The 24037-nt window shown below is 33.3% G+C and overlaps 1 protein-coding gene across 2 annotated transcripts; it reads right to left on the reverse strand.

Moving 5' to 3' along the window:
• Positions 1-3635: 3635 nt before the first annotated feature.
• On the reverse strand, positions 3636-15992 carry LOC115963502 (uncharacterized protein At5g08430-like). Of its 2 annotated transcripts, none has more exons than XM_031082508.1 (8): positions 15796-15992; positions 14513-15390; positions 14092-14204; positions 12078-12137; positions 9770-9820; positions 8584-8654; positions 5474-5730; positions 3636-4254 (listed from the first exon to the last, which is right to left on the reverse strand). In XM_031082508.1, exons 2-8 carry the CDS (start codon positions 15207-15209, stop codon positions 3854-3856), a joined length of 1650 nt encoding a protein of 549 aa, XP_030938368.1. In that variant the 5' UTR covers positions 15210-15390; positions 15796-15992; the 3' UTR covers positions 3636-3853. The 2 variants fall into 2 exon arrangements, with proteins under 2 accessions (XP_030938368.1, XP_030938366.1); XM_031082506.1 differs by having other exon boundaries at positions 14513-15410.
• Between the last annotated feature and the right edge of the window lie 8045 nt (positions 15993-24037).

A 24037-nucleotide genomic window follows, 5' to 3' on the forward strand; every position in this document is an offset into this window, starting at 1 on the left:
TACTCTCTCAACATCAATATGGTACCCATTCTCTTTGAATCTCTATATATTATGCTTCAATCTCCATATTGCTCAAATCTCAGTACTGTTATTATTATTATTATTATTATTATTATTATTTTGGTTTCGTTCTAGGCTTATGGTTATGGCTAGTTTTTGGCTGTGATATAGCAGGATTTTGTTTGAATTTTTAGATTTTGTTGTATAAAAATTTTCTAGAATTTTATTTGTTTGATTTCTTAATTAATTATATTAACTCTATGTTTGTTTTTATTATGGATTTTTTTAATAAAAAGATTGCAATAATTTAGAATACAGCTTCTAGCTTTATACTCATACTGGTTTTATCTTATTTTTCTTGTGCAATTTTTTTCTCAGTGCTATTTGATTACTATTCTTAGTTGAGAAAAAGGTTGATGGACTAATTATATAAGATTTGCATAGTATTGCTGAATTATGCAATGTCCTAAGCTTTTGGCTTTTTGGTATCATAGTTGCTATCATGCTTTATAAGGTCAAAATTTGCTGAATTATTTGATTAGTTGCCATTAATGTCCTATGTTACTTGCTAATTGGAAGAGTTAAGGGAACAACCATATTTGGTCAAATATATTTTGTTTTTAGTATGTTTAATCTTTTAGAATATTTGTGTGGATCTAATCACTAAACAATGAACAAAAGAGAATTAGAAATTTTCACAAAAAGCAAAACCCAAAAAGACACTTAATAAAGCTTGAAGATACAAGCATAATTATATATTATTTTGTTTACTTATTAAACCAAATGTAAGAGCATGTTATAATTATTGTAATATTTTACTCCATAATATATGTATGTTTCTCATATTTAACGACCTTATGTGATAGGATTTTGACAATTTTTCATAAGAAATGTTTAAATTACATCTTTCATATGATATTAGAGCTGATTCAACTTTCAAATAGTTGAAATTAGAAAAATATTTAAACTAGAACATTTTAACATTTGATCTAAAAGTTTTTCGTGCATCACACAAGTTGGTGATTAGTAATCATTTAAAGTAGAAGTATTATGTGATTTCAGTTAACTCAATTGGTAAAATTTTCATGATCTCTTTTATTTTTATTTTTACATATCTAAGAAAAAATATATTTTTTAATACAAGCACCACGTGAAAAAATATCATTGGGTGGTGCTCGGCTAATCAGCAATAAAAAGGGGCCAAAGGCATGTGAAACCACTCTAAAGTTACACCACACGGGTTGGGGTTTGCTTAACAAAACTCAAAAATAACTCAACAAACCTTGGGCCTGCAGTACTAGCCCACATGGGCTCAAAGTCCATCACAACATACTTAACCCAAAAGCCCATTGACTATACTTTCTCACTAGACTACACGACATGGGCCAAGAAACCCAACAAAACTCCTCAAAAAAAACAAGTCCAAGAAAGCCCACTTCACCCATGATGGAGATTGGAGGAAGACTAAGGGTCCGTTTGGTTCAGATGATGGAAAAATGGAAGGATAGAAAATGGAGAGAGGATGGAAAAGTGCGGGGATAGAAAAGATTTTAGTTTCTCTCATTTGTATTTGGTTGGAAGGGTGGAAAAGTGGAGGAATGAAATTTTTTTTTGTTTGGTTGAAAAGAGAAATGGGGAATAGAAAATGGAGTTTGTATAAATTTACTCATATGTCCTTATTAAAAATAATGCTCAAATTAAAAAAAAAAAAGAAAAAAAAAAAAAAGGCAAACAACCAACCAAAAAAATGCAATCTTCCAAAGTTTATTAAAAAGGAAAATTCATGTCCAATAAAAAATAAGAAACAAATTTAAAAAATTAAAAAGAAAAAATGTCCAAAAAAAAAAAAAAACATTGTATTATACCATGGTGAATCACGGATTCATGCACATCATCATATTAAAAAAATAAAAAAATAATAAATAAACCAGCGTCCAGTGAAACCCAAAAGAAAAAGGGAAAAAAAAATGGTGGAAGCTAACATTTATTTCGGACCAGGTTGAAGTTTGCCAAAAAAAAAAAAAAAAAAGTAAAAAGAAAATGGGGGCAATTTTGTCCACTTTTCACTTTCATTTTCTCTCCAATTTGGAGGGATTGTGTTTTGGAGGGGGAGGAGAGAAAACTTGTGGACCCCACCAAAATCTCTCCTCTTTTCCACCTTCATCCAAACAACCAAAAACATCATTTTCTCTCCTTCATTTTCCATCCTCCCTAAAATCACTCTAACCAAACATAGCCTAAGATGTGTTTGTTTAGAGGTGAAATAGGACGGATAGAAAAATTTGAAGAGAAAGTGAAAAAGAAAACTTTTTTGGAGTATGTTTAGTTAGATGAGGAGGAAGGAAAATAAATAATGGGGTCCAAGTGTTTTCTTCCTGATCCCCCCAAAATGGAGAAAAAAAATTAGTAAAGAAGAATTTTTTCTTGATTAACAAAAATGGCCCTATGGACATGGGCTTCTTCAAATAGCCTTTTTTTTCTTTTTCCCGTACTACCCCCCCCCCCCCCCCCCCCTTTTTTTTGTTGGCCAAGGCGTTGCCTTCTTCTTTTTATTTATTTTTTTCTTTTGATTTTCTAAGCCTGCCTGAGCGTGCTTTTTTTTTTTTTCCCTTCCCCTGGGCAGTAACGTTATCGTTGCATTTTATATTTTATGTTTTATTCTTTCTTTTGATTTTCTAGGCCTGGGCGTGCCCTTTTTTTTTTGGGCAGCAACGTTGCCTTTTTTTTTTTTTTTAATTATTATTATTTATGAGTAGACGTGATTTTTTTGACACAATTTTTTTTTTTTTTAATAAATTTGGGTGATTGCTATTTTTTTGTGATTATTTATCACTTTTTGTGGTTAATTGGGCATCGTTCTTTAACAAGGGTATATGAGTAAATTTATTCAAACTCATTTTTTCCTTTCCTCCACTTTCCCACTCACAATCAAACAAAAATGAGAGAAAATAAAATCTTTTATATCCTCTCACAATTTTCTATTCTCTCATTTTTCCATTTCTTCAACCAATCGAATCCTAAAAGTTGGTTAGAAAATGTATAATCTCTTCTTCAAGGCACACTACCTTTACCTTGGAACAAATAATATCACACGAACACGGACACGAGTATGGACTATGGATCAATTAATTCAATTCAAATTCAACTACTTTACTTTTATCCATTGCCCTGTCTTTCCTTTTATTTATAGTGGTGGCCGGTGGGTGGGATAATCAAAATTCAACCTAATATTGGAAAACTCAAGCATACGGAACTAGGATTTTTTTTTCTTCCTCTGTTGTTTAGGTAAATTAACTCATGCTCTGAGACTCAGACGGTCTCCCTCACTCACACCATCACCTAGGCTAGGATGGAATGCCTGTTGGGATAAAATCACCGTTGCCTCTACTAATGGTACCAGTTAAGCTAGTAATTTCAACAAAACAAAATATGAGATTTATTGAACTTCAGCCAGAAAATAATATATTGATAATAATAGGACCATAAGTTTAGGTGAGAGAAATTATTCCGACTGGTTATCCAAAACAAAAATCAATTAGGCTGATATTGGATTACTAATATAAACAATCAGTTACCCTTTCTTATGTAAATTCAAGCTAAATAAGTGAACATCTATCTCATAAAGACTCAATAGATAATATACATTGTTTCAAAGGATCATTTTTATTTCATGATACACATTCTCATGGACAAGAAATAACAAAAATCCTTATAAAAAAAGAAAAAGAAATAGACTTTGTTTTAATTTCCCAATATCTTGGGAGATCAACTATTTGCCTTCAAATCTAAAACTGAATTTACAGATTATGCCCTGATTTAATGAGCACCAAATCTAGTCTAGTCTCTAGTACATTCAACTGGGAAAATTCTGGTCAAGTATGTCTTTCAATAATACAGCTCCATCTTGGATCCGATCTGACCTCCAGACCTGAAAATCTGGAGGAAAGTAATCAGCATCATACCAACGTTTTAGGGATGTTAAAGAAAAGGGCCCCTGTATGTCTCCTTGGGGATCTAAGTAATGCCATAACAAGCTTCCCAGCATGTCATCAGGAAATTTCTTTGCAACACTTAATTCTTCGACCTCCTCATCATCACTCAAATCAATCACTTGAGATGTCATTGCCTGCTTTGCCACCATTTCATCAACACACTTATTCTCCTCTGTATTTGCAAGCTGTGTCTCACCATTACTCTTGTTTATGAAATGTGATGGTTGAACTGACTGTTCTTCAATAACATTGTGATGAAACTCTGCAACAAAGCATGATTAATTAAGTAAATGATTAGACTAAAGGATAATTGAGATATCAGAATTTAAAGGATAATCATGACAGGAAAAAAAAAAGAAGGGGGCCGGGGGGGAGGATCCGTTTGTTTTACAGTCTGCCCCTTGCAAATTTAAAGTGCACCATAACAAGGGACAATGGGAAACAATATAATTATAGATATCACCAAAGTGGGTGATAAAAGGGGCTTGTGGCATTCCCTGAAGATATACATTTATTTCCCCTTTTATGGAATTGAAATATGAGTAAGACAGAATGATAGTCTAGAACTAGAATAGAGACTGATTGACTCCTCTATATATGTCATCACTTGCAATTAAAAGATATAACATAACATCACTATCTTGATTCTTGACACTTGCCCTCAAAACTGGAACATGAATGCCCATCATGGTCAGCCTGTAACAAAAATTTGTTACAACTTCCCAAACAAACTAAAATTGCTTTGCAAAAGCTATTTTGGCAAAGCATCAAATTGGTGGTTTTATGGAAAGCAATTTTAGTCACATAACGGTTTCCCAAATTTTCCATTCTCTTTATACCAAACACCAAGATAGTCTCTCTCTCTTCATCCCCTCCTTTTTTCTCCAACCAACCACACAAACAAACCATATCTTATGCAAAACTGCAATCAACCTCAATGTGTTTGGTTTACTCATTTAATCCTACGTTACTGGAATCATTCAAAACTGAACTCATGCAACAAAAAGTGCTAGGCATTTTTCATGATGTAGTTTGGGAATTACATCAGATGGAATGAATCAATGAAGACTTCCATTGCATCACCACAATCTTTGACATAAAAGTGGATTCTCTCATTACTTGATGTCATCTAAGGCATGATCTTTGGAAAACAAGTCATTTTTATTAACATGGGAAAACCAAAAAAGTGAAGTACATCACGGATTCTGGAAGAGTGACTTCCAAATTACATCTGAATGAATTGTATTATAACCAAAGATAGTTTAAGAATAAAGTATTATATTTCACCAATTCCATTTCTTACACAATAGGTCAGCCAATTCTGAAGATCCATGTTAAATAACAACCCCCCACCCACAACTAAAAAAAAAAAAAAAAACCAAATGCAGTCATGAACATTGCAGAAATGTGGTGATCACTGTCACACACACACAAGATTAAAAGACCTTCAAGGAAAGAAATGAATAATCTAAATGATGCACCTGCATAATCAGTGCTATGAAATGTCCAAGCTGATGCAGTTCCATTTGTTGCTATAACATGATTAGGAATTTTAGGAGCTCCACTAAGGATTGATCTAGGTGAACCACTGTTTTCTTGTTTTATATTTTCTGGATTATCCTGTGGTGTAGCTTCTGGTTCTATTTCATCAGCAATTACTTTTGGGACCTCATGCAACAGCCGTGACTGTTCATCTGGATTCTGGAGCAGCTGCTTTTTCTCCAGGTACTGATCAAGCGTAAATCAATTAAGGACATCAAAGATGCTTTGTGGGAAAGTTTACTTACAATTTTTCGTAATGTTCGTTGAAATTCCATCACAAGTTCTCTCTACAAGATACAGGACATGACATTCCTATGGTACATTGCTTTTTGCGATGAAGTATTAAACAAAGCATGGGTATCAACAACATAAAACCACATACATACAGCAGGCACGCAAAACCAGATAATTTTCATGACATTGCTGTGAGAAGATGGTCTTAAAAATGTAGTAGTATTAGGAGAAAAAAGAGGATCCATCCATGCAGATTCAATTAAGACACTTAAACAAAAGTCTGACACAAAATTTCCTTCCATTTTAAGAGAGTCAAAATAGGACGCTCTGGTGGTTAGCGATGCTAAAGGAATCAAGAAATGTAATAATGGGTGAGAAGATAAATTTTAGACGCAGCAGAAAATTATCCTATTAGATATTGTATTTTCTAATGCGATAATGTTAGAACCCAAATAATGCAAACTCCCAAGGGAAAAAAGTATATTATGTTTCTGTTACGTGCAGCATCTCTCTCACCCAAGGGGCCGCCGCCTCCACCCAAGGGGCCGGAGAATCCCATACTAGCCTTAAAGGATCACTTTTTCCTCCAACTATTGCACCTCTGATAGATCATATACCCTACTCCAGTCCCTGAACTCTCATGAGAAAAGTTCCTAGAGACCTAACTCTAATTGGAATCTTGCAAAGCATTACTTCTTCTAACTAAATTATAACTCACCACTTCTAATTGCTTTAACAGAGAACAAATTTAGGAGCCCAGGGTGGCAATTATTGGACCGCTTATCAAATAACATGAACAAGCATAGTACTTAAGCCTTTGTGTTGTGGCTCATAACTGCTTTGGGTAAATAGAAAAATATTAGGTTGAGTCCATGATATTCAAAATGCAAATCCTATGCAAAAAAAAAAAAAAAAAAAAAAAAAACCCTTATCGTTGATGAGAAATAATATAAAACTCACCATGAATCTAGTCATAAAATTATGTGTTCTGACCATTGTCAGTAAAGTGTATGGTATGGATCTGCTGGGGCAATATATCACATTCCATGTAACCATGTGTTACTAGTAATGGTTCAATCATGCCTTGTTTGTCCATGTTATTGATCATTTATAGGAATGATGCAAAAGTAAACACGGGCAGAGATCAATCACAACCAATATCGACAATGTCATCATTGCTTCCACCCTCTTCTCATCATTGTCAGCTTCCAAAGATGAGTGATACCAATGTAATGGCCAAAAAGTTGGCATCATTTCCAGCATACGATGTATCATAAAAAGTTTCTCAATAAGTGGGTCATACCATCAAGCCTAGCTGCATCCTTTACCATCAAGCCTAGCTGCATCCTTTCTCTTATTTATGAACCACGAACATAATCTTTCTGGGAACACATGCATACTTCAAAATGATGGAAGTAGTAGACCATCAAGTTACAGGAACACAATGCCTGCTCTAACACAAGAAATTCAATAGCCAAAATTCAAATGTTGGGTGCATCCCCCCAACTATTTTTTCAGTAACTGCCACTTCCTTATCTAATATGGGAAACTCCTAGGCTGCGTTTGGATGAAGAATCGGCAAAATTTTTAGAATTTAAAAAATGACAGGTTTTAAATTGACGGGAATTTCAATCCCATCAATTTAAGTTTCCATTGTTTGGATGATCATATTTAAAAATTAGAATATTACAGTAGCTACAATAATGATGGTAATGAATTGGTAATAGTGGTGTTTGGTAACATTCTGTTGGTGTTAGTGGTGGTGGAGGTGTGTTGTGTGTTGGTGACGACTCGCGATAATGGTAGTCATGGTGTAAATAGGTATATGGTTTGAGAATAATAATGTCAGTAGAATTTAAAAATGATCCCTTCCCCCTCAGAATTTGAACTTGCAATTTGATGCTTAATATCTCAAATTCAAAATTCTGCAATGGTGGGTGGTCCAAGAATGTTGGTAGAATTTGTAAATTACTCATCCCCCCATGGAATTTTAAATTAAGATTCAAATGCTTAAAAATGCAAAAATAAAATGCCAAATTCAAAATTCAACAGAATTTTTAAAATAACTTTCCTGCTAAGCCAAACAAGGGAAATCAAAAAAGGGAATTCTCAAATTATAACTTTTGAGTAAATCTCACCTTGAAATCCCACATCCAAGCACGGCATTAAACAATAAGTTGAAACCATAAAACAGGGTTGAATTATATCCTAGTTGAACCAGCAATCTCAGGTTTCAGTTTAGGTTTTAATTAAAACCTAAATACGGATTAAAAGTTCTAAGATACATGGAAAGTTACTTTCATGTATTATCAATCAAATCATAAGAAAAAGTAAATCAATATGGAAAGACAGTCTCAGATATTTAATTTTGGAGCCAACAGTCTTTGGACCAAATGGCATATCCTTCCCCCATAAACTGATTGGGGGAGGGGGGGAGGGATGGGGCAAGGTCATGGGTTCGGCCTGTGTAGGTGTAAGACTTGGATTTGATTTTAACCTTAAAAAAAAATACAAACTCTTTGTTCTATGAACATGTTACCATCATTCAATAAAAAAGCTTCAAAAGAGGACAAAATAATATACATTGAACAAACTAATATTTCATTTCCTAGTCATGAAATCCTTTTATTAACCATTTTTATGTACCACCCACACCACCTAAATGGTTTTGGTTCAATAGTGTAACAAATGACTCAATTATATATTTCAACCACATCCCTTGATTCATCAGTTGAATCAGATTCAGAAATAATACCAAGATAGGCCAAAACATTCAACCATGGTGTTTAATCTAAAAATATCATTAAAAGGATATTCTCTGCGCCATCCTTTTTCATTGGCTCGATCAATGAGGTTTTGTAACATAGGAATTTCTCTTGCAAGCCACTGGAACAAAACCACGACAGGATCGAGAAAGTGTCAGTTTGATGATGAATTCAATCAAAATTGCACCAAAAGTATTGAGACAAAATTCACAGTTGAATTGATGAGCATGTAGCCTTACATGGAAGATACCACAATTAATGTCTTAAAGTTTGCCCAAAAAAAAAAACTGCAGTTCAACATGATATTAATTAAAGATAAGAAAGTATTATGCAGTACAGTAATATACTGACAAAGCTTGTAATATGTGCAGTTTGATATTAAAGCACCCAACAATGAAGAATCATGCATAGTTTAAAAATTAATATATTCCTGGACTCTAAGCACAACACCCACATTAGGGAGAAGCTAATAGAACCAATATCCATTATAAATTTTTCGATATAAGAAAATTTGTTCATGAACAATGTGAAGTTCCATTTTTTTTTTTCTGTGAAATGTCTTCTTTTTCTCTTGTAATAATTATGAAAGCAAATGTTCTTGTTTACACCATGTAGGTTCAAAATAGACCAACATGTACATAAGACGCAACATATGAAGGGAATTCCGAACATAGTAAATGCTTGCAAATGAAAAGAGTTGCCATTCAAACATGATATACTTGTTTTGTTATAAATTTCTATTGCAACAGCAAGGAGCTCTTCTATTCAGTTCTATTATACATAATTTCACAAAAATCAATTGTAATTCCATGTTGTCAGCAACATTTTGCACAAATGTTCATATTTTTTAGAACTTAGCATTCACATAGGCTTGTTATAACTCATATCAGTATTCTGGGTTCCTGCCACATCAACATTTCAAGTGAAAAGTAAGCAATTTCCTTTTGATTCTAAGACCTATAGTTCTAGCGATCGACTCACCTCTTTCAAATTGTTTCTCATTATTAAGAAAAGGTAACAAAGATAAAATATGAGCTTGCTTCATAGCAATAGTAATTAATTGTTATTGTTTGAAGTTTAATCTATTTACCCATCTGGATAATATCTTTCCCTGTTCACTTAATTGACAAACTTGGACCCCACATCAAAAAAATAAAAACAATGAGAACATAAGCAAAGAAAAGTGCAAGCAAATCTGATGGCTAATAGTTAATTTTTCAAATACTTAGTACCTACATGTTTTGTAATATCCTCATGCAATATTTGAACCTTTTGTTGAAGCTCCACCTGTAGAAAAGGTTTAAGAACCACATTAATATATTGAATATGAGCAAAAAACTGAAACACCAAATATAACCAAAAAAGGAGAAATGAACAAAAGACTAGAGACAATCAAAAAGGCAACTGATTCTAATGTTTAGCCAAAAAGAAGCTGATAAAGAATCTGCAAATGCAACGTATCCTTTTGCTGTTGGCATAAAGTTTTTTTTTTTTTTTTTTCCTCTTGGTTTATAACTTACATACCTAATGGGGATTGAACTTGTGACTCACATACCGCCTCTTATTTTCATGGTTAGTAGAGGTGTCATTTAACATAAAAGACCCATTGTGTTGTGAAACTTGCCAATCAAAAAACTCAAAAAAAAAGTAAAAAGATCAAAAAATTCATATAAGTTTTTAATTTTATTTTTTATATTCAATAGTTACAACAAGAGAGGGACGATTTGAACCCTGGATATCTCTGTTGGAAACACTAAGAGGTGCTAACCAGTTGGGCTATAAAGCTCTTGGCCAAATAATTCAAATAAGTTAGAGAAACAAAAATATGCATTGACAGCCATCCAATCATATTAGGTCTTCATCAGCACAGGCTTCAAGTCTAAGAATGATTTCTCATAATCTCCAAAACTTTGAGCATTACTCTATCCAAATACACCGCTTAAAACACAATGGAATAGTGTTCCATATGCCGACATTGAGGTGTCTATCCAACTGACTTTGTCAACAAGCCAACAAATCCAAAACTTATCTAGTCATAGCGCACAGCATCTCAAACAAAAACAGAATCATGTCCCCCAGTTTTTTGCCTACTTCACATTGGAGAAGTAAATGATTCGTGGTTTACCCACCCTTCTTACAAATACAGCACCTAATCTACAACAATCATTTGGCACTTTCTCTAGTTGGGGCCTTTGTTTTCTGGATACTCTTCCAAGGGAAAGGGGAACCTTCACTAAAGCACAAAGCTTTTATAGAAAGTTCTAACCTCAAATGCTTACCCTATGGAAGGAATCTGATACTATATATCTTTTCCATCCTGCCCCAATTTGATGGAGTATAAAATGTCCAGAACATATGAAAGTTGCCATTAGCATAATGCATATGGTCAGCCATTGAAGCCTTCTTACGTTGAAAAACATTTCTTACTATTGCCATAACTTTTGCTAGAAAATTCCAAAAAAAAAAAAATTATCTTTGCTTATAAGAACTAAGAAAAAAAAGTACGAGTAAATTATAATTTTGGTCCCTGAAAATTGGGGAAAGTTCAATTTTGATCCTTCAAATTTATAAAAGTTCAAATTTGGTCTCTAAAATTTAAAAAATGGAACAATTTCATCTCCGTCTATGGGGTCAGTTTGATTTTGTCAGTTCAAATTTGGTCCCTAAAAAATGAGGTACCTCAGCATCCCATTAGTCATATAAACAAAAAATATATGTGGAGGGGCCACAATTTTCCCTATTTGTAATTTTAAAGACCAAATCCGAAGTTGTCAAATTTGAGGGACCAAAATCGAACCTACACCAAAGCTCAGTGACGAAAATTATAATTTCCGGTGATGGGAGATGATGGTAGAAGTATGATATCACAGAAGGGGTGGCACTATTAATAAAAACAAAGGGCCCTTCATATTGTGAGTCTGTGCACAAAGCTAAAAAAAAAATTGATATTTCTTAATATCACTAGTGGTGGCTTTACTCACAAGTAAGACACACAGCTCAAAGCCTAGGCAAGGAATTTATAAAATAACTGCTTTTGGGGCACTAGAAAGATGATTACTCATCGGAACCTCACATATTTTCTTTTTTAAACCTCAAAGGGCAAGACTTAAGTATTTGGCCTAGGCAAGGAATTTATAAAATAACTGCTTTTGGGGCACTAGAAAGATGATTACCCATCGGAACCTTACATATTTTCTTTTTTAAACCTCAAAGAGCAAGACTTAAGTATTTGCTTTGACTTTAAGATGTCTTACCGGGGTTCAAGCTTTTTCTAATGCCTACACAAATATTTTCAGAAATTCAGAAGCTCCAAAAATGGGTCACAAATCATGCCAAAAGAAACCAACATGCTATAGGCTTTTGTTATGCGTATTATAAGAATTTTTCCCTTCTCTGTCCGTGAATTATTCTATTACCTCCAAGAATTTAGGGTGCAACAATAAGCACACAAATATGCACAAAGTTCTCATACATGTTCCTAGCCAAGCCAAAATGTAATAATATATAATTAAAATCAAAATTAAAATTCAATAAGAATACTTACAACAGTTGGCCTTTTGAGCAAGCCATCTTTTATTCTCCGCTGCAAATCCTTGCATTCTTCCTGCAATTAACTTTAAAAAGCTAAGGTAGACCACACATACAAGCACAATAGCACAAATGTTTTTTTGTTTGTTGTTGTTTTTGATAGGTAAGTCATGCAAATTTATTAATCAGAAAAATAAACTTTGAGTTCAAGATGATGACCACAAAAGGAACAAAAAAATACTTTTTTTTTCTTAGAAGAATTCAAAACCATTTGAAATATGATTCCAACATCCAACCAAAATTTTAATATTGCATACAGGAACATCCATGTATTTAAGAACAAATCAAAATCAATAGCACAAATGTACATGAGTACATTTTTCAGTGAACAGCATCCAGCGAGCAATACAAATCAAATCTTTTGTCCACACCATAAAGAGCAGTGACACCAGCCTCTGACTTATTACATACACAGTTAAGCCTATTTCTCAAGGTCTCAGAGGATTTCTCCTACCTTAAAAAGAAAGAAAAACCTGAAAGGACACCAACCTAAAATGGGAATTTAAAGCCATGGGATCTAAGAGCTTGCCATCCTCAGGATAATTAATATGATGATCAAGGTTATGCTGTTCAATATACCAGTAAGATATGCCACCCTATCACAACGCCTATAAACACATTTACCCAATGAGATTCCTAAATAAAAGGATACAGAATCCCATTTACCCCACCCATTACCATACTTTCTCCTCACCACAAACCTCCAAGCATCAGTTATTCAAGAGTGTTAGGTTGATGGACAAAGAGGAAAGAAAACAACCGTCTGATTGACTCCAAATGGTTTCTGATCTGCACATCACCACCTCCCCCCCCCCCCCCAAAAAAAAAACAAAAAAAAAAAAATTCCCTTTCTTTTTTTTTTTTTTTCAGTTCCCTCTTTGTTTTTACAGAAAAATGACCATGGCAAAGTAACGGCCTTCACTGAAATGCGCAATGAAAGATCTACTAAGGCTTAAGACCAAGTGGACTATCTTTAAAGCAGAAATTTGATAGGTGTTGAAAAGGCAGCCTCCCAGAGACTTCCAACATTTTAAAACTTGGGGGAGCATGGATCCCACCCAAAGTCGGCAATGCATAGGCATGCCCCAAATCCACAACTTAGGGTGAGTTTGGTAAGGCTTTTAGAAATTGGGCTTTTTGAAAAAATTGAGAGCGTTCAGTAAAAGTAATTAAAAAATGCAGTTTCAATAATAACTTCAAACTGCAAAACTAACCAGTCTCTCAATTTCAGAAACAATTACAGCTCACCTATAAAGATGCTGTTTATGGATGACAAAAGGTCCAAAACTCAGTCTACAAAGCCTATTAATGATTTATCTTAGCACTTCTAACCATTCATCTCTAAAGAACCACCTTTACTTTTATGGGTTTTTTGTAACATTTTTTTTTAAAACAAAAAAAAAACTGCTTTATTCTAATTTAGCAGCTAAGAGCAAGAAAACAAATAAACCCAAAAAGCATAAGAATGAATAGGATAAGAAGTTCCTATAAGAGTTGGGGCTCCGAGAAGACTATTGCCTCTGAACTTAGGCGTTACTAAAACAATTACTCACCATAAATCACAGAATAGTTGTGTATCACAAAATCACACAATTTACATCTACACCAGTGTATTTGTAAAATCACAAAATATTTAGAAAAAAAAGGGGTCCATGGATTGGCGTGGGCTAAAACCGAAAGAAAGAAAGAAAGAAAAAAAAAAATCGGTTATGTGGCAATGGGACACTTGTCACTTCTCTTTGACTGCCACCTTACCCTTTATGCAGCAATTGCAGCATACAAGGTGCAGCAAATCCTTTCCCTAATGTGCAAAAAGTGCTGACACAGGCCAGGAGCCTATCAAGGGCTCAATATTATAAAGGAAAGGAAAGCATGCAAATGCTGACTGACCAGCACATAACTTGATAAACTAGGCTTATCAAGATTAAGCTTAAAGCTCATAGCTTTAAATCAATCTGCAAAACTCTTACCTCAGAAAAATTATCATCCGAAAGCATGGCAACACGGGTGTCTTTCACCACATTGGAAAGTTGGAGGAGGTCTTCTGTATTTGTATCACCAGTTCCAGATGCCTTCTTTAGACCTAGAAAATATATAATAACACCACCATATATTAACAAAATAAGATAGCATATATGGATTATGGACTAACCAAAACATAAACCCATTACACTCTGTATATAGTAACATAAACATAATTGACCACACACTAAAAGCAGTTGGAATGTTGGATTATTTATCAATGGTATATCAATGCGCAAAAAGGAATTTTATTCAGGGACTGTAGTGCTGTTGACAAGAAACGTGATCATTTAAGGAAAATACAAAACAACTATTTTTTGTAAATAAAAATTACTGTCAATTATAAGAGAATAAAAATTAGCAGATCACCTGTAACTTGCACAAGCTGGTGAGAGTTCTTCTGAAGGTAATCGTAAGGGTCAGATTTGATCCTCACATAACTTCCTACTAGCTTACTTTCAGAGGTTTCAGGGTCCTTGAGAAGATCCTCTACTAGAGTCTTTTTCAGGTAGACGAGCTTAATATTGGGAAAATTTATGGCTGCAAATTTGCTTTTTGGAGTTAAATCGATTTTTGGAGTTTCATAAACTTTTTTCTTTTGATGGGTTTTCCTCTCAAAACTCAAAACATTCTCCCCTTCATTGCTCTCAAAAACATTCTCCCTTTCATCAGAGCTGCACAATAAATCATCGTCAGATTCGTATTGATTCTCGGCAAAGTGTGCTCCTAGCAATTCATAAATTTTGTTTCGGTTAATTGCCTTCCTTCCAAAAATGAAATGGAGCCTCTCATCACAAACAATCCTCTTCTTTTTTGAGGGGTGAAGAAGGTTGTTCCTATTAACATAGTCATTTATAATGGCAGTAACATCATATTGAGAGATTTGCTGGCTGGTATCTTTCCCAATCGAACCAAGAAATTCGATGAGCTGTCTCGATCCCCAACCAATAAATTCCTTTTTCCTTGATCTTACCTTCCGTTTTGTTCTCACGGGAGAATATAGCTGCCCATTATATTCCGCTAACCATTCAAATGGTGAAGGTGAAGGTTCAACTCTTTTCTCCATTTTATCAAACGCGCACACACATACACGACTTTTAGTCTCTTGGTATTGGAATGCTGTTATATAGTTCTTCAACTAAACATATGCAGTGTTGATAACATCCTTCATAATCCTCTAATATACCCAACTCACAACCAAAGAAAACAGAGAGAGGCAATTTCTGTGAAGCCGAATACACAGTGCACTGCAGTCATTAGGAAAAACCTAAAAAGAAAAAGAAATCAAACTGGGTAGTGAATTTGACTTTGTAAAATCAAAATACACCAATATGGCAAAAAGTAAGTCATTTAGGGAAACTCAAACTGGCAAAGCAAAATGACAGCCTCAACGAAAATCCATAAAAAAAGTAACTACTTTAATTGAGAGTTCATAATACAGCTGCATGTGTACAAATATTATATATATATATATATAAAAAAACATTCAAATTCTATTGTGTTCTATAATATTATTCTAAGCAACATTTTTATGTAACTCCCACAATCCCCAATCCGAGGAAATAAAACCAACATATATGGACAAACAAATTCAATGTTAAAAAATTGAAAGAAAAGTAGAGAGAGAGAGAGAGAGAGAGAGAGAGAGAGACCTGAAGAAGACGAGAAGGTATTGAAGAAATTGGTCTGAGGCTGAACAAACTTTTTCTCTCAGAGACACAGACACAGTAGCAGAAGCAAAGCAATCCCTTAAAGCCAAACCAAAACCCCAAAGAATTTACGTTACGGATTCCATTTTCTTTTTCCTTTTGGATTTTTGTTTTACTGACATCGTAAATTATTGTGAGGTCACGTTTGGTGCGTGGTAATGGCAATAGAGTTGGAATAAAATACCATTTAACTTGTTTGGTTCCATTTTCATATTCTCGGAATCTTCGAATATTTATTATTTTAAATAATATAAATAATTTTTTTTTTTATTAAAAAAATTGATTGTTTTAGAGCATTTACATTAGTTACAGTAACTACGTAAATTTGCCTTGGCACTGTTCATGTTCCAAAGCTACAGTAAAAACCCTCCAGCTTCTCTCCCTCAAACCAATTGATATTTTTTTTTTTGCTTTTTTTTTTCTTTCTCCATGCTTATTTGTAGAGGTTTTCTATTTTGGGTTAAATTAATTTTCTTAATTTTGATGCCGGAACTAAGGAGTCCACGGCCAGCTATTTTAGGTGAGTTTTGTGTAGTTGATGATATTCAAACACTTTTCAATTTACAAATTTATTTCTTTTTATCAAATTATAAGTGGATTTTTTTTTTTAGTTGATAATAGAAACATTTTTCAACTTAAAGTTTATGGTTGTTTTCATTGAAATTTTGAAGTGGGTTTTGTGTTGTTGATGATATTGAAACATTTTTCATGTTTAAGTTAATTTCTTTCATCAAATTGTAACTGAGTTTTGTGTAGTTGATAATATTTAAACACTTTTCAAGTTTAACCTTTTTTTTTTCTCCCCATTAAATTGTAAGTGGGTCTTGTGTTGTTAATGATATTGAAATACTTTTCAACTTAAAGTTCATTTTCCCTCGTCAAGTTGGAAGTAAATTTTGTGGTGTTGATGATATTCATACACTTTTCATGTTAAAGTTAATTGTTTTTAATCAAAATCATAACTTGAGTTTTATGTATACTTGCAATTAATGTCTTTTAGGAGGAATCAACAAAATGGTCTAAACTTTCTCCCAAAAAAAAAAAAAAAAAAAGGGTCTAAAGGGGTTTTCCAACTTGGGCCAAGTGATCTAGTTATAATACTTACTGTAAATGTGCAGATGATCACTTCATTCACATAGGTAAGACCACCTCATCACCAGTTCATCCCTATTGTTGAATGTATCTGTGTGTAAGAACTTTTTTTTTTATTAAAAATAATCGTGTGTAAGCACATGTTACAATCTAGTATTTGTTAATTTGTTAATGAGTATAACCCTAACAATTTACACTATGATATTAAACTTTATATAAATAAATACTTACTATGATATTAAACTTTATATAAATAAATACTTGCTCTGTCCTAAATTGTTTAGCCTCTATTCCATTTTGAGATGTTCCAAAATTAAGTCCTATTTGAAAAGTCAAACCCTGTTATTTTATTAACATTCCCATTATGGCCCTTGAATTTATCAATACTTGTACTCCCTCCGTCCTACTTTGTTTGTCCTCTATTCCATTTTGAGATGTCCCAAAATATTGTCCTGTTTCTAAAAATAAAAGTCATTAATTTACTAATGTTTCTATTATACCCCTATTTTATTAATAATTCAATTTTTTGATAAATTTATTTAAGGGTAGTTTTGAAAACTTATACATTTTTAAAAGATAGACAAAACAATAAATGATGTTCCTTTAAAAAATTTGACTTTTCAAACAGGACAAACAAAGTGGGACGGAGGGAGTATTAAAATTTGATTTAGAGATTAAGATTGAATTTGGATGAGCCTTGGCTATTATAGAATTTAAATTTGAAGATAAGTTTGTAATCTACATCCAATAGAGTTTGTAATTGTAGAAGTAGTACACCAATAGAGTTTGTAATCTGCAATTACTTTAAAAATTAAATAAGGTAAAACTTTTTTATTTTTTATATGCACAATTGTTTAAATTTTTTTATAAATTTATTTAAGGGTAATTTAGAAAAATTTTAACTTTTTTTAAAAGATAAGACATTTAATGATGTTCTCCTAAATAGTTGAGTTTTCATTTTTTAGTAGGCCAAACAATTTAGGAAAGAAGGAGTCAATAAATTACAAAACTCAAATTTTTTAAAGACTAAATTACAAATACACCCCCTAAAGTTTGGAATAATTTTGACTTTGCCCCTAGCGTTTCAAAATTTTGATTCATTCCACTAACGTTAGTTCACTTCCGTCAATGTGCTATGCAAAACTATCTCTTAAGTGCCAAATTAATCAAAAATAACCCCAAACATAAAGTGTGCAAAATAAAAATAAAAAATCATAAACATGGAGGGTATAGAATGTAGAACCAAAACAAATGCAAACATAGAGGGTGTCATTAAGGTACAAATCTGGCACTTAACAGACAACTAGGCATGGCACATTGACAAAATGGAGCAAATCCAAACAATACTTAACGTTGACGGAGCGGAACGGATCAAAATTTTCAAAATTTAGGGAGAAAAATCAAAATTTCCTCAAAATGTAAGTGTGTATTTGCAATTTAATAACTAGTTAGGAACTTGTATAAAATGCAATGCATGAGAAAGTTCAACAAAATAGAAAATTCTCTAATTTTTTTACTCTAAAATTAAAATTTGATAATTTTGGTAATTATTAATAGCTATTTATATATAGAAATATTACTGCCAATAGTTTGGTAATTATGATAGTTTTTAATAAGTATTTATTATGATTGTATTTATTTAGAAAAACTATCATATTGCATTGGCAATATTTTGATGGATAGTGTAAATTTAGAAGGTTTTATAATAGAATCCTTACAAAATTTAAACTCATTTAATATATATATATATATATATATATATATATATATAGGACAAAACTTAGGTACAGTACTGTAAGTGCTGTTCTTTAGGTTTCCCTCTTAAAATTTAGTCATGTGGTTACTTAACTAAAAAATACACTTCCATATATATATGTAGGGTTAAGGGCCCAAATCATATACTGGGCCTTGGGCCTGGATCGAGAACATGAATGGTCCAAGGAGGAATAAATAGTTATGGGTGATTCCAGTTTAGAGTCTCATAAATAAGGAAGAAGTGGAAGGTGGTCCGAGGAGGAATTTCTCCTCGGGTATGATAAATACAGCTCCAATATGTATTCCAACAATCAGGATGACCTTCCAAGAAGCTCCAGTAATAGGGACGTGCATTATGAACATACAAGAAGGAGGGGAACCCAAAAATATCTAAGGGAAAGCTGCTACCACCGCATTAAATGTACTGCAACTACTTTTCTGACTGCATTTATGTGGAGAAAACCCTTGAACAGTGCTGCCTTAGCTACCATAACTCACAGAAAACCAAAGAGGGTGTCTGATGGGACAGGAACTCAAGTAAGGGCTCAAATGATCAACAAGTGTAGGATCAAGATGGTCCAAAGGGAGCTATATAATGTAAGAGACCCTCCATGAGGAGGGTATCGGAAAGGAGAGAGAAAAATACCATAACAATCAAAGTTGTATTTGTAACGTGCTTAATTGATTTATATGAAAACTTACCTCCTCGGACAGGGAATTCATTCAGCTTTATGTTACTTGTTTTTGCTTGATCATTCTCTAAACTCATACTAGCCGTTGTCAAATTCATTAGAGCCTAGTTCTTTGACCTACTCTCTACAAATTTATTGTACTGGGTTCACTGGGCCAATATCCCATACATCTTGGGCTGCCAAACGTGTCTTTACAATATATATATATATATATATATATATATATATATATATATTTTAATGTTAAGGTAAAGGTAAATATTGTTTCTCAAAAGAAAAAAAATTGGTAAATACTAATTAATGAAATGAAAGTCATAGACAAACTTATAGATAGCATGGCTTTGGTACCGATTCTTTTTTTTTTTTCTCTCTCTCTCTTTTATTTTATTTTTTTATTTTTTATTTTTTACATAAAATAAAATTCGATAATTATTAGGAAATAAGATGGTGTTTGAAATTGATAGGAAAACGCAACATACAAAGAGTCCAACTCCAACTCTATCCAACCAACACTAAGATCCAGCATCATTGGGTGGGTCAACATCCAATTAGACCCAATTTGCTTACAACAAACCCAAAACCAACACGCGGAGAAGATTGAAAATTGTTCTTTTTTAACTAAAATGATATATTGGGTCATGTTAACCTAGGAAAATTATTAGTTATTTCTCGAATATGATGACATGATTCTCCTTCTTCTCACATTTATGTTGGATCCTATCATGAATTTAATTAGTGGGATTCACCATAAACCTGAGAGAATCTCACATCACCATACCCTCAGTGTATCTAATAATTACTAGTTAACTAGTAGATTAAGCGTTTGAACCTATTTTTAGGGAGAAAAATCTTATTTTCTAGCATGAGTTTGCATTTGTTTATTTTAAAGTTTCAAACTCTCAAATATTTATTTCTTATTATGAAAATTCATTATTTACAAAAATATTAAATATGACATTTTGTTTGTTGCTGTTTGTGAAATGTGTATAATATGTTGGTAGTATTAATTATTTCCTATGAAATATTGTAATAATTCAAATAAATTTTATTTGAATTATTTGGGCTAAATAAACATTGTTCTACGCAATTCATGCATAATCTTACTATGATTATATATTTTCGGATAAAATTTGAATTTTAGGCTTTATTTTTTTTTAAATTTCTTTCATGTTTTACATAGTGTGATAGATGTGCTTAAGGTTAATATTTAGTATAGGTCATTCCATTTTTCTTTTAATATTTTGAGAAATTATTAGACTAGTGTACTTTACATTGCAAAATTAAGAATTAAGAATGTATGTTTTATTTAACTTCTCTTTTTGAGTGTTTTCATTTCTTTGTTCTCTTATTTGTATTAAAAAGAAGACAAAAAGAATATATCGAAGTTTATTATTATTTTTCATAAAAACTTATTCTTTTTTTTTTTTGTGTGTGAAAAAAATAGAGTTAATGGGTTTCTTTTTTTCTCCTCCGGATTTCTTTTTTTTTCTTTTTTTTTTCTCATCTCCGTTGCTTCTTCTTTTCTCTCATTCTCTCTGTTGCTTCTCACAGAGAGAGAGAGAGAGAGAGAGAGAGAGAGAGAGAGAGAGCTATTGGAATGTTCTTGAATGTGAGGGAGAAAATGAAAATAAAAGAAGGGGTGGGGTGGGTAGAGATAGGTTGGACATGTGTGTGGAGGAGAAAAACAAGAAAAAAGAAAAAGAAAAAAAGAAATGAAAAACGTATGGATGAGAATGAATTGAATGAAAGGAAAAATAATATAAAAAATATAAAAAATTCTTAATTGAGAAATGCTACCACAATATTTTCACAATAAATTTTGAGTAATAGATTGTTATTAGTTAATATTGGTGAGTAAAAAAACAATTTCAGCGGTGGGTTCAAATTAGAACTAGTAACAACTTTTCACATAAGATTTTGATGTGATACTTGTGAAAGTATTGCAAAAAATGTTGTGAATATAACACTTTTCATTGAAAAAATAATTGTTGGGAGTGAATATAGGGAGAATAAATGATGATAAAAAAAGAATAAAGAATGAATGAAGAAATAATATTTAAATGAGATAGAGAATCTGTTGGAAAGTGTATTTGAAAAAGTGGGGTAGCTAAAAAGTAAAAGTCACTGTTCATTCTCTAAACAATACAAAAATTTGAAAAATCTGCTGGAGATATTCTTAGAGCACTAGCATTGGGGTGTGAAACCCCCCAAGTTGCTATTTTACAACTCAAACTATTAAAAGCATGCCACAATCGGGTTGCTAGATGTAAAAAATTATACCCATCAACTATAGTAAGTACTTACTTTTGAAACCTCACTGTTCATAGGATGTAAACTTAAAACTTAATATTTTATTAACAAAGAAACTTCTCTCCTTTGACTCACCCTCTTCTCTCTATTCTTTGTCTTCACCGTCTCTCTTTCTTCTCCCTCTCTCCTTCTTCTCTCTACTCTCTTTGTTTCACTCTCATCTATTTCTTCTCGTCTGAATCGGTGGCTAGGTTCTGGTGGTGGGTCTTAGTGGGTTTCATTGATGGTGGATTTTGGTGATGTGGCTTTCGAAGATGGTGGGTTTCAGTGGTGGTTGGATTTCAGGGGTGGTGATTCGGTGGTTGTTGGGTTGGGTTTCAATGGTGGGTTTTGGTGGTGGAGTTGAATCAGTGACTAGGTTTTGGTGGTGGGTCTTTGTGATGGATTTCAATGATGGATTTCGGTGATGGTGGGTTTCATTGGTGGGTTGATTTCAGGGGTGGCGATTTTGTGGTTGTTGGGTTGGGTTTCAGTGGTGCTTGTTTGAGTGTTGGCTAGGTTTCATAGTGGAGTTCAGGTTTGAGTATGGGTCACGGTGGATATCGGGTTTGGGTTTCAATCCTGTCTCTTCCTCTTTGATTGTTTAGGTTTTAGTTCTGTGGTGGTTGGAGTGGAGAGTGGTGGAGTTGTGGAGATCAGATTGGGGCTGGGGTTGAATCGGTTGGGGCTTAGGTTGAATTGGTTGCAGGCAAGGCTGTGGTGGTGGTGGGTATTCCAAATTGGTTGCAAGTGATGGGTATTTTGGTTGTGATGAGTTCTGTGGGTACGGATTTGGCTAGGTTTGGATTTAGGATTTCTGTTTGGTGTTCCAATGGTGGGTTTGAGGTTTGGTTTGGTGTTTCAATCGTGTTTTAGAGGTGGTGGTGGTGGTGGTGGTGGTGTTGTTTGGTTGGTTTGGTGTTTTTGGGTGGTTGGTTCAGTGGTGCTGGTGATTCAGTGTGAGTTTGGTTGTTGAGGATAGAGACAGAGACGAGAAAGAAATCAATAGTGTTTATTTTATTTTATTTTTATAGTATTTGTTTTGTAGTTTATATTATTTTATTGAGTTATATGTAAAAATAAAAACTGAGATGTAAAGTGTGTTGTAAAATAATATAGTAAAATAAATAAAATAGATTTACCAAAAGTCTACTTTATTATTTTATCACATCATTTTACAATATCCCATTTATCAGATGTTTTATTCTTTCCTTCTATACATTAAAATAATATATTAAACTCCAACAACAGCAACAAATCCTTCACTACCGCCGCAACAACGACCACTAACAACCATTGCTGCAACAACATCGACAGCCATCATTGGCACAAACCCACATCCACCAACGGCACCTTAAAAAAAAAAAAAAAAACCACAACCAGAAAAAAAAAAATCCATAACAACCTAAAAACATAACCACCACAACTACCCAATAATCACCGCCACAACCACAGTACCACTGCCACAACTAACCCACAACCCACCACATTCACAAACCTCAAAACCCATCCCAAATCAAACAAACCCACAGCTTAGGCGGCAAGATCGGCTTCAGGAGGGAGACGTCAGCGGCAGGATCGGCTTTAGGCAGCTTCAGGCGAGATCGATTTCAGTGGCTTGAGTTGGCTTTAGGCAAGATCGGCTTCAGGCGGATTGAGGATGAGAGAGGAAGAGAATGAGAGTGAAGAGGGAGTTGTGGAGGACGACTATGGCTCCGGTGAGATCAGCAAAGAGAAGAACTCAGATGCAAAGAAAAAAGAACGAACTTAGATGAGAGAAAAGATGAGATTAAAGAGAGAGAGAGAAAGTCGAAGTGAATATATGAGAGAGAAAACCCGGTGAATAAACAAATAATAAAATTTTTTGGCATTGGTGTCCGTGCCGTCTCATATTTGAGACAGTACTGTAGTATGTTGCAAAATTTTGACACATTTAGAACACCTCATGAGGCTTGAATAGTGGTGTTTGATGTGTCAAATATCAAATATTTGACATTTGATACACCTGATGAGAATACTCTTAGTGCTCTTAACCTAACGTATTAGAGGTCATTGGTTTTGCAGCCCTTTTTTTTTTCTTTGGTTTTTTATAGCTCTTTTTTGACTTGTACCCAACTGGGTCAGACTCAAATTTACGCAACCTGACCCGTTTGATAAGACTAATTATCTACATCCCATTTTGACCCTTAAAAATATGTATTTTTAATATTAATCAATGCAATGTCTAAAGTTAGAAATAGCATATGTGGAACTACCAAAAAAAAAAAAAAAAAAACCAATAGCATATGTGGGGCACAAATATTGATTTGGAGACTTAATACTGTATTTACAATTCGATATGAGATTGGTCAAACCAT

This window comes from Quercus lobata, chromosome 10 (assembly GCF_001633185.2).
Source record: "Quercus lobata isolate SW786 chromosome 10, ValleyOak3.0 Primary Assembly, whole genome shotgun sequence".
NCBI lineage: Eukaryota > Viridiplantae > Streptophyta > Magnoliopsida > Fagales > Fagaceae > Quercus > Quercus lobata.

Bases quoted from the DNA above. Each gene is read 5' to 3' on its own strand.
- LOC115963502 (XM_031082508.1), bottom strand. From the start codon at position 15,209: ATGGAGAAAAGAGTTGAACCTTCACCTTCACCATTTGAATGGTTAGCG. The intron at 14,205-14,512 runs GTGATCTGCTAA...TATATTTTCTAG, and splicing joins CCAGCTTGTGCAAGTTACAG to GTCTAAAGAAGGCATCTGGA. The intron at 5,731-8,583 runs ATATCCTTTTAA...TAATTGATTTAC, and splicing joins GAAAAAGGATGGCGCAGAGA to GCTTGATCAGTACCTGGAGA.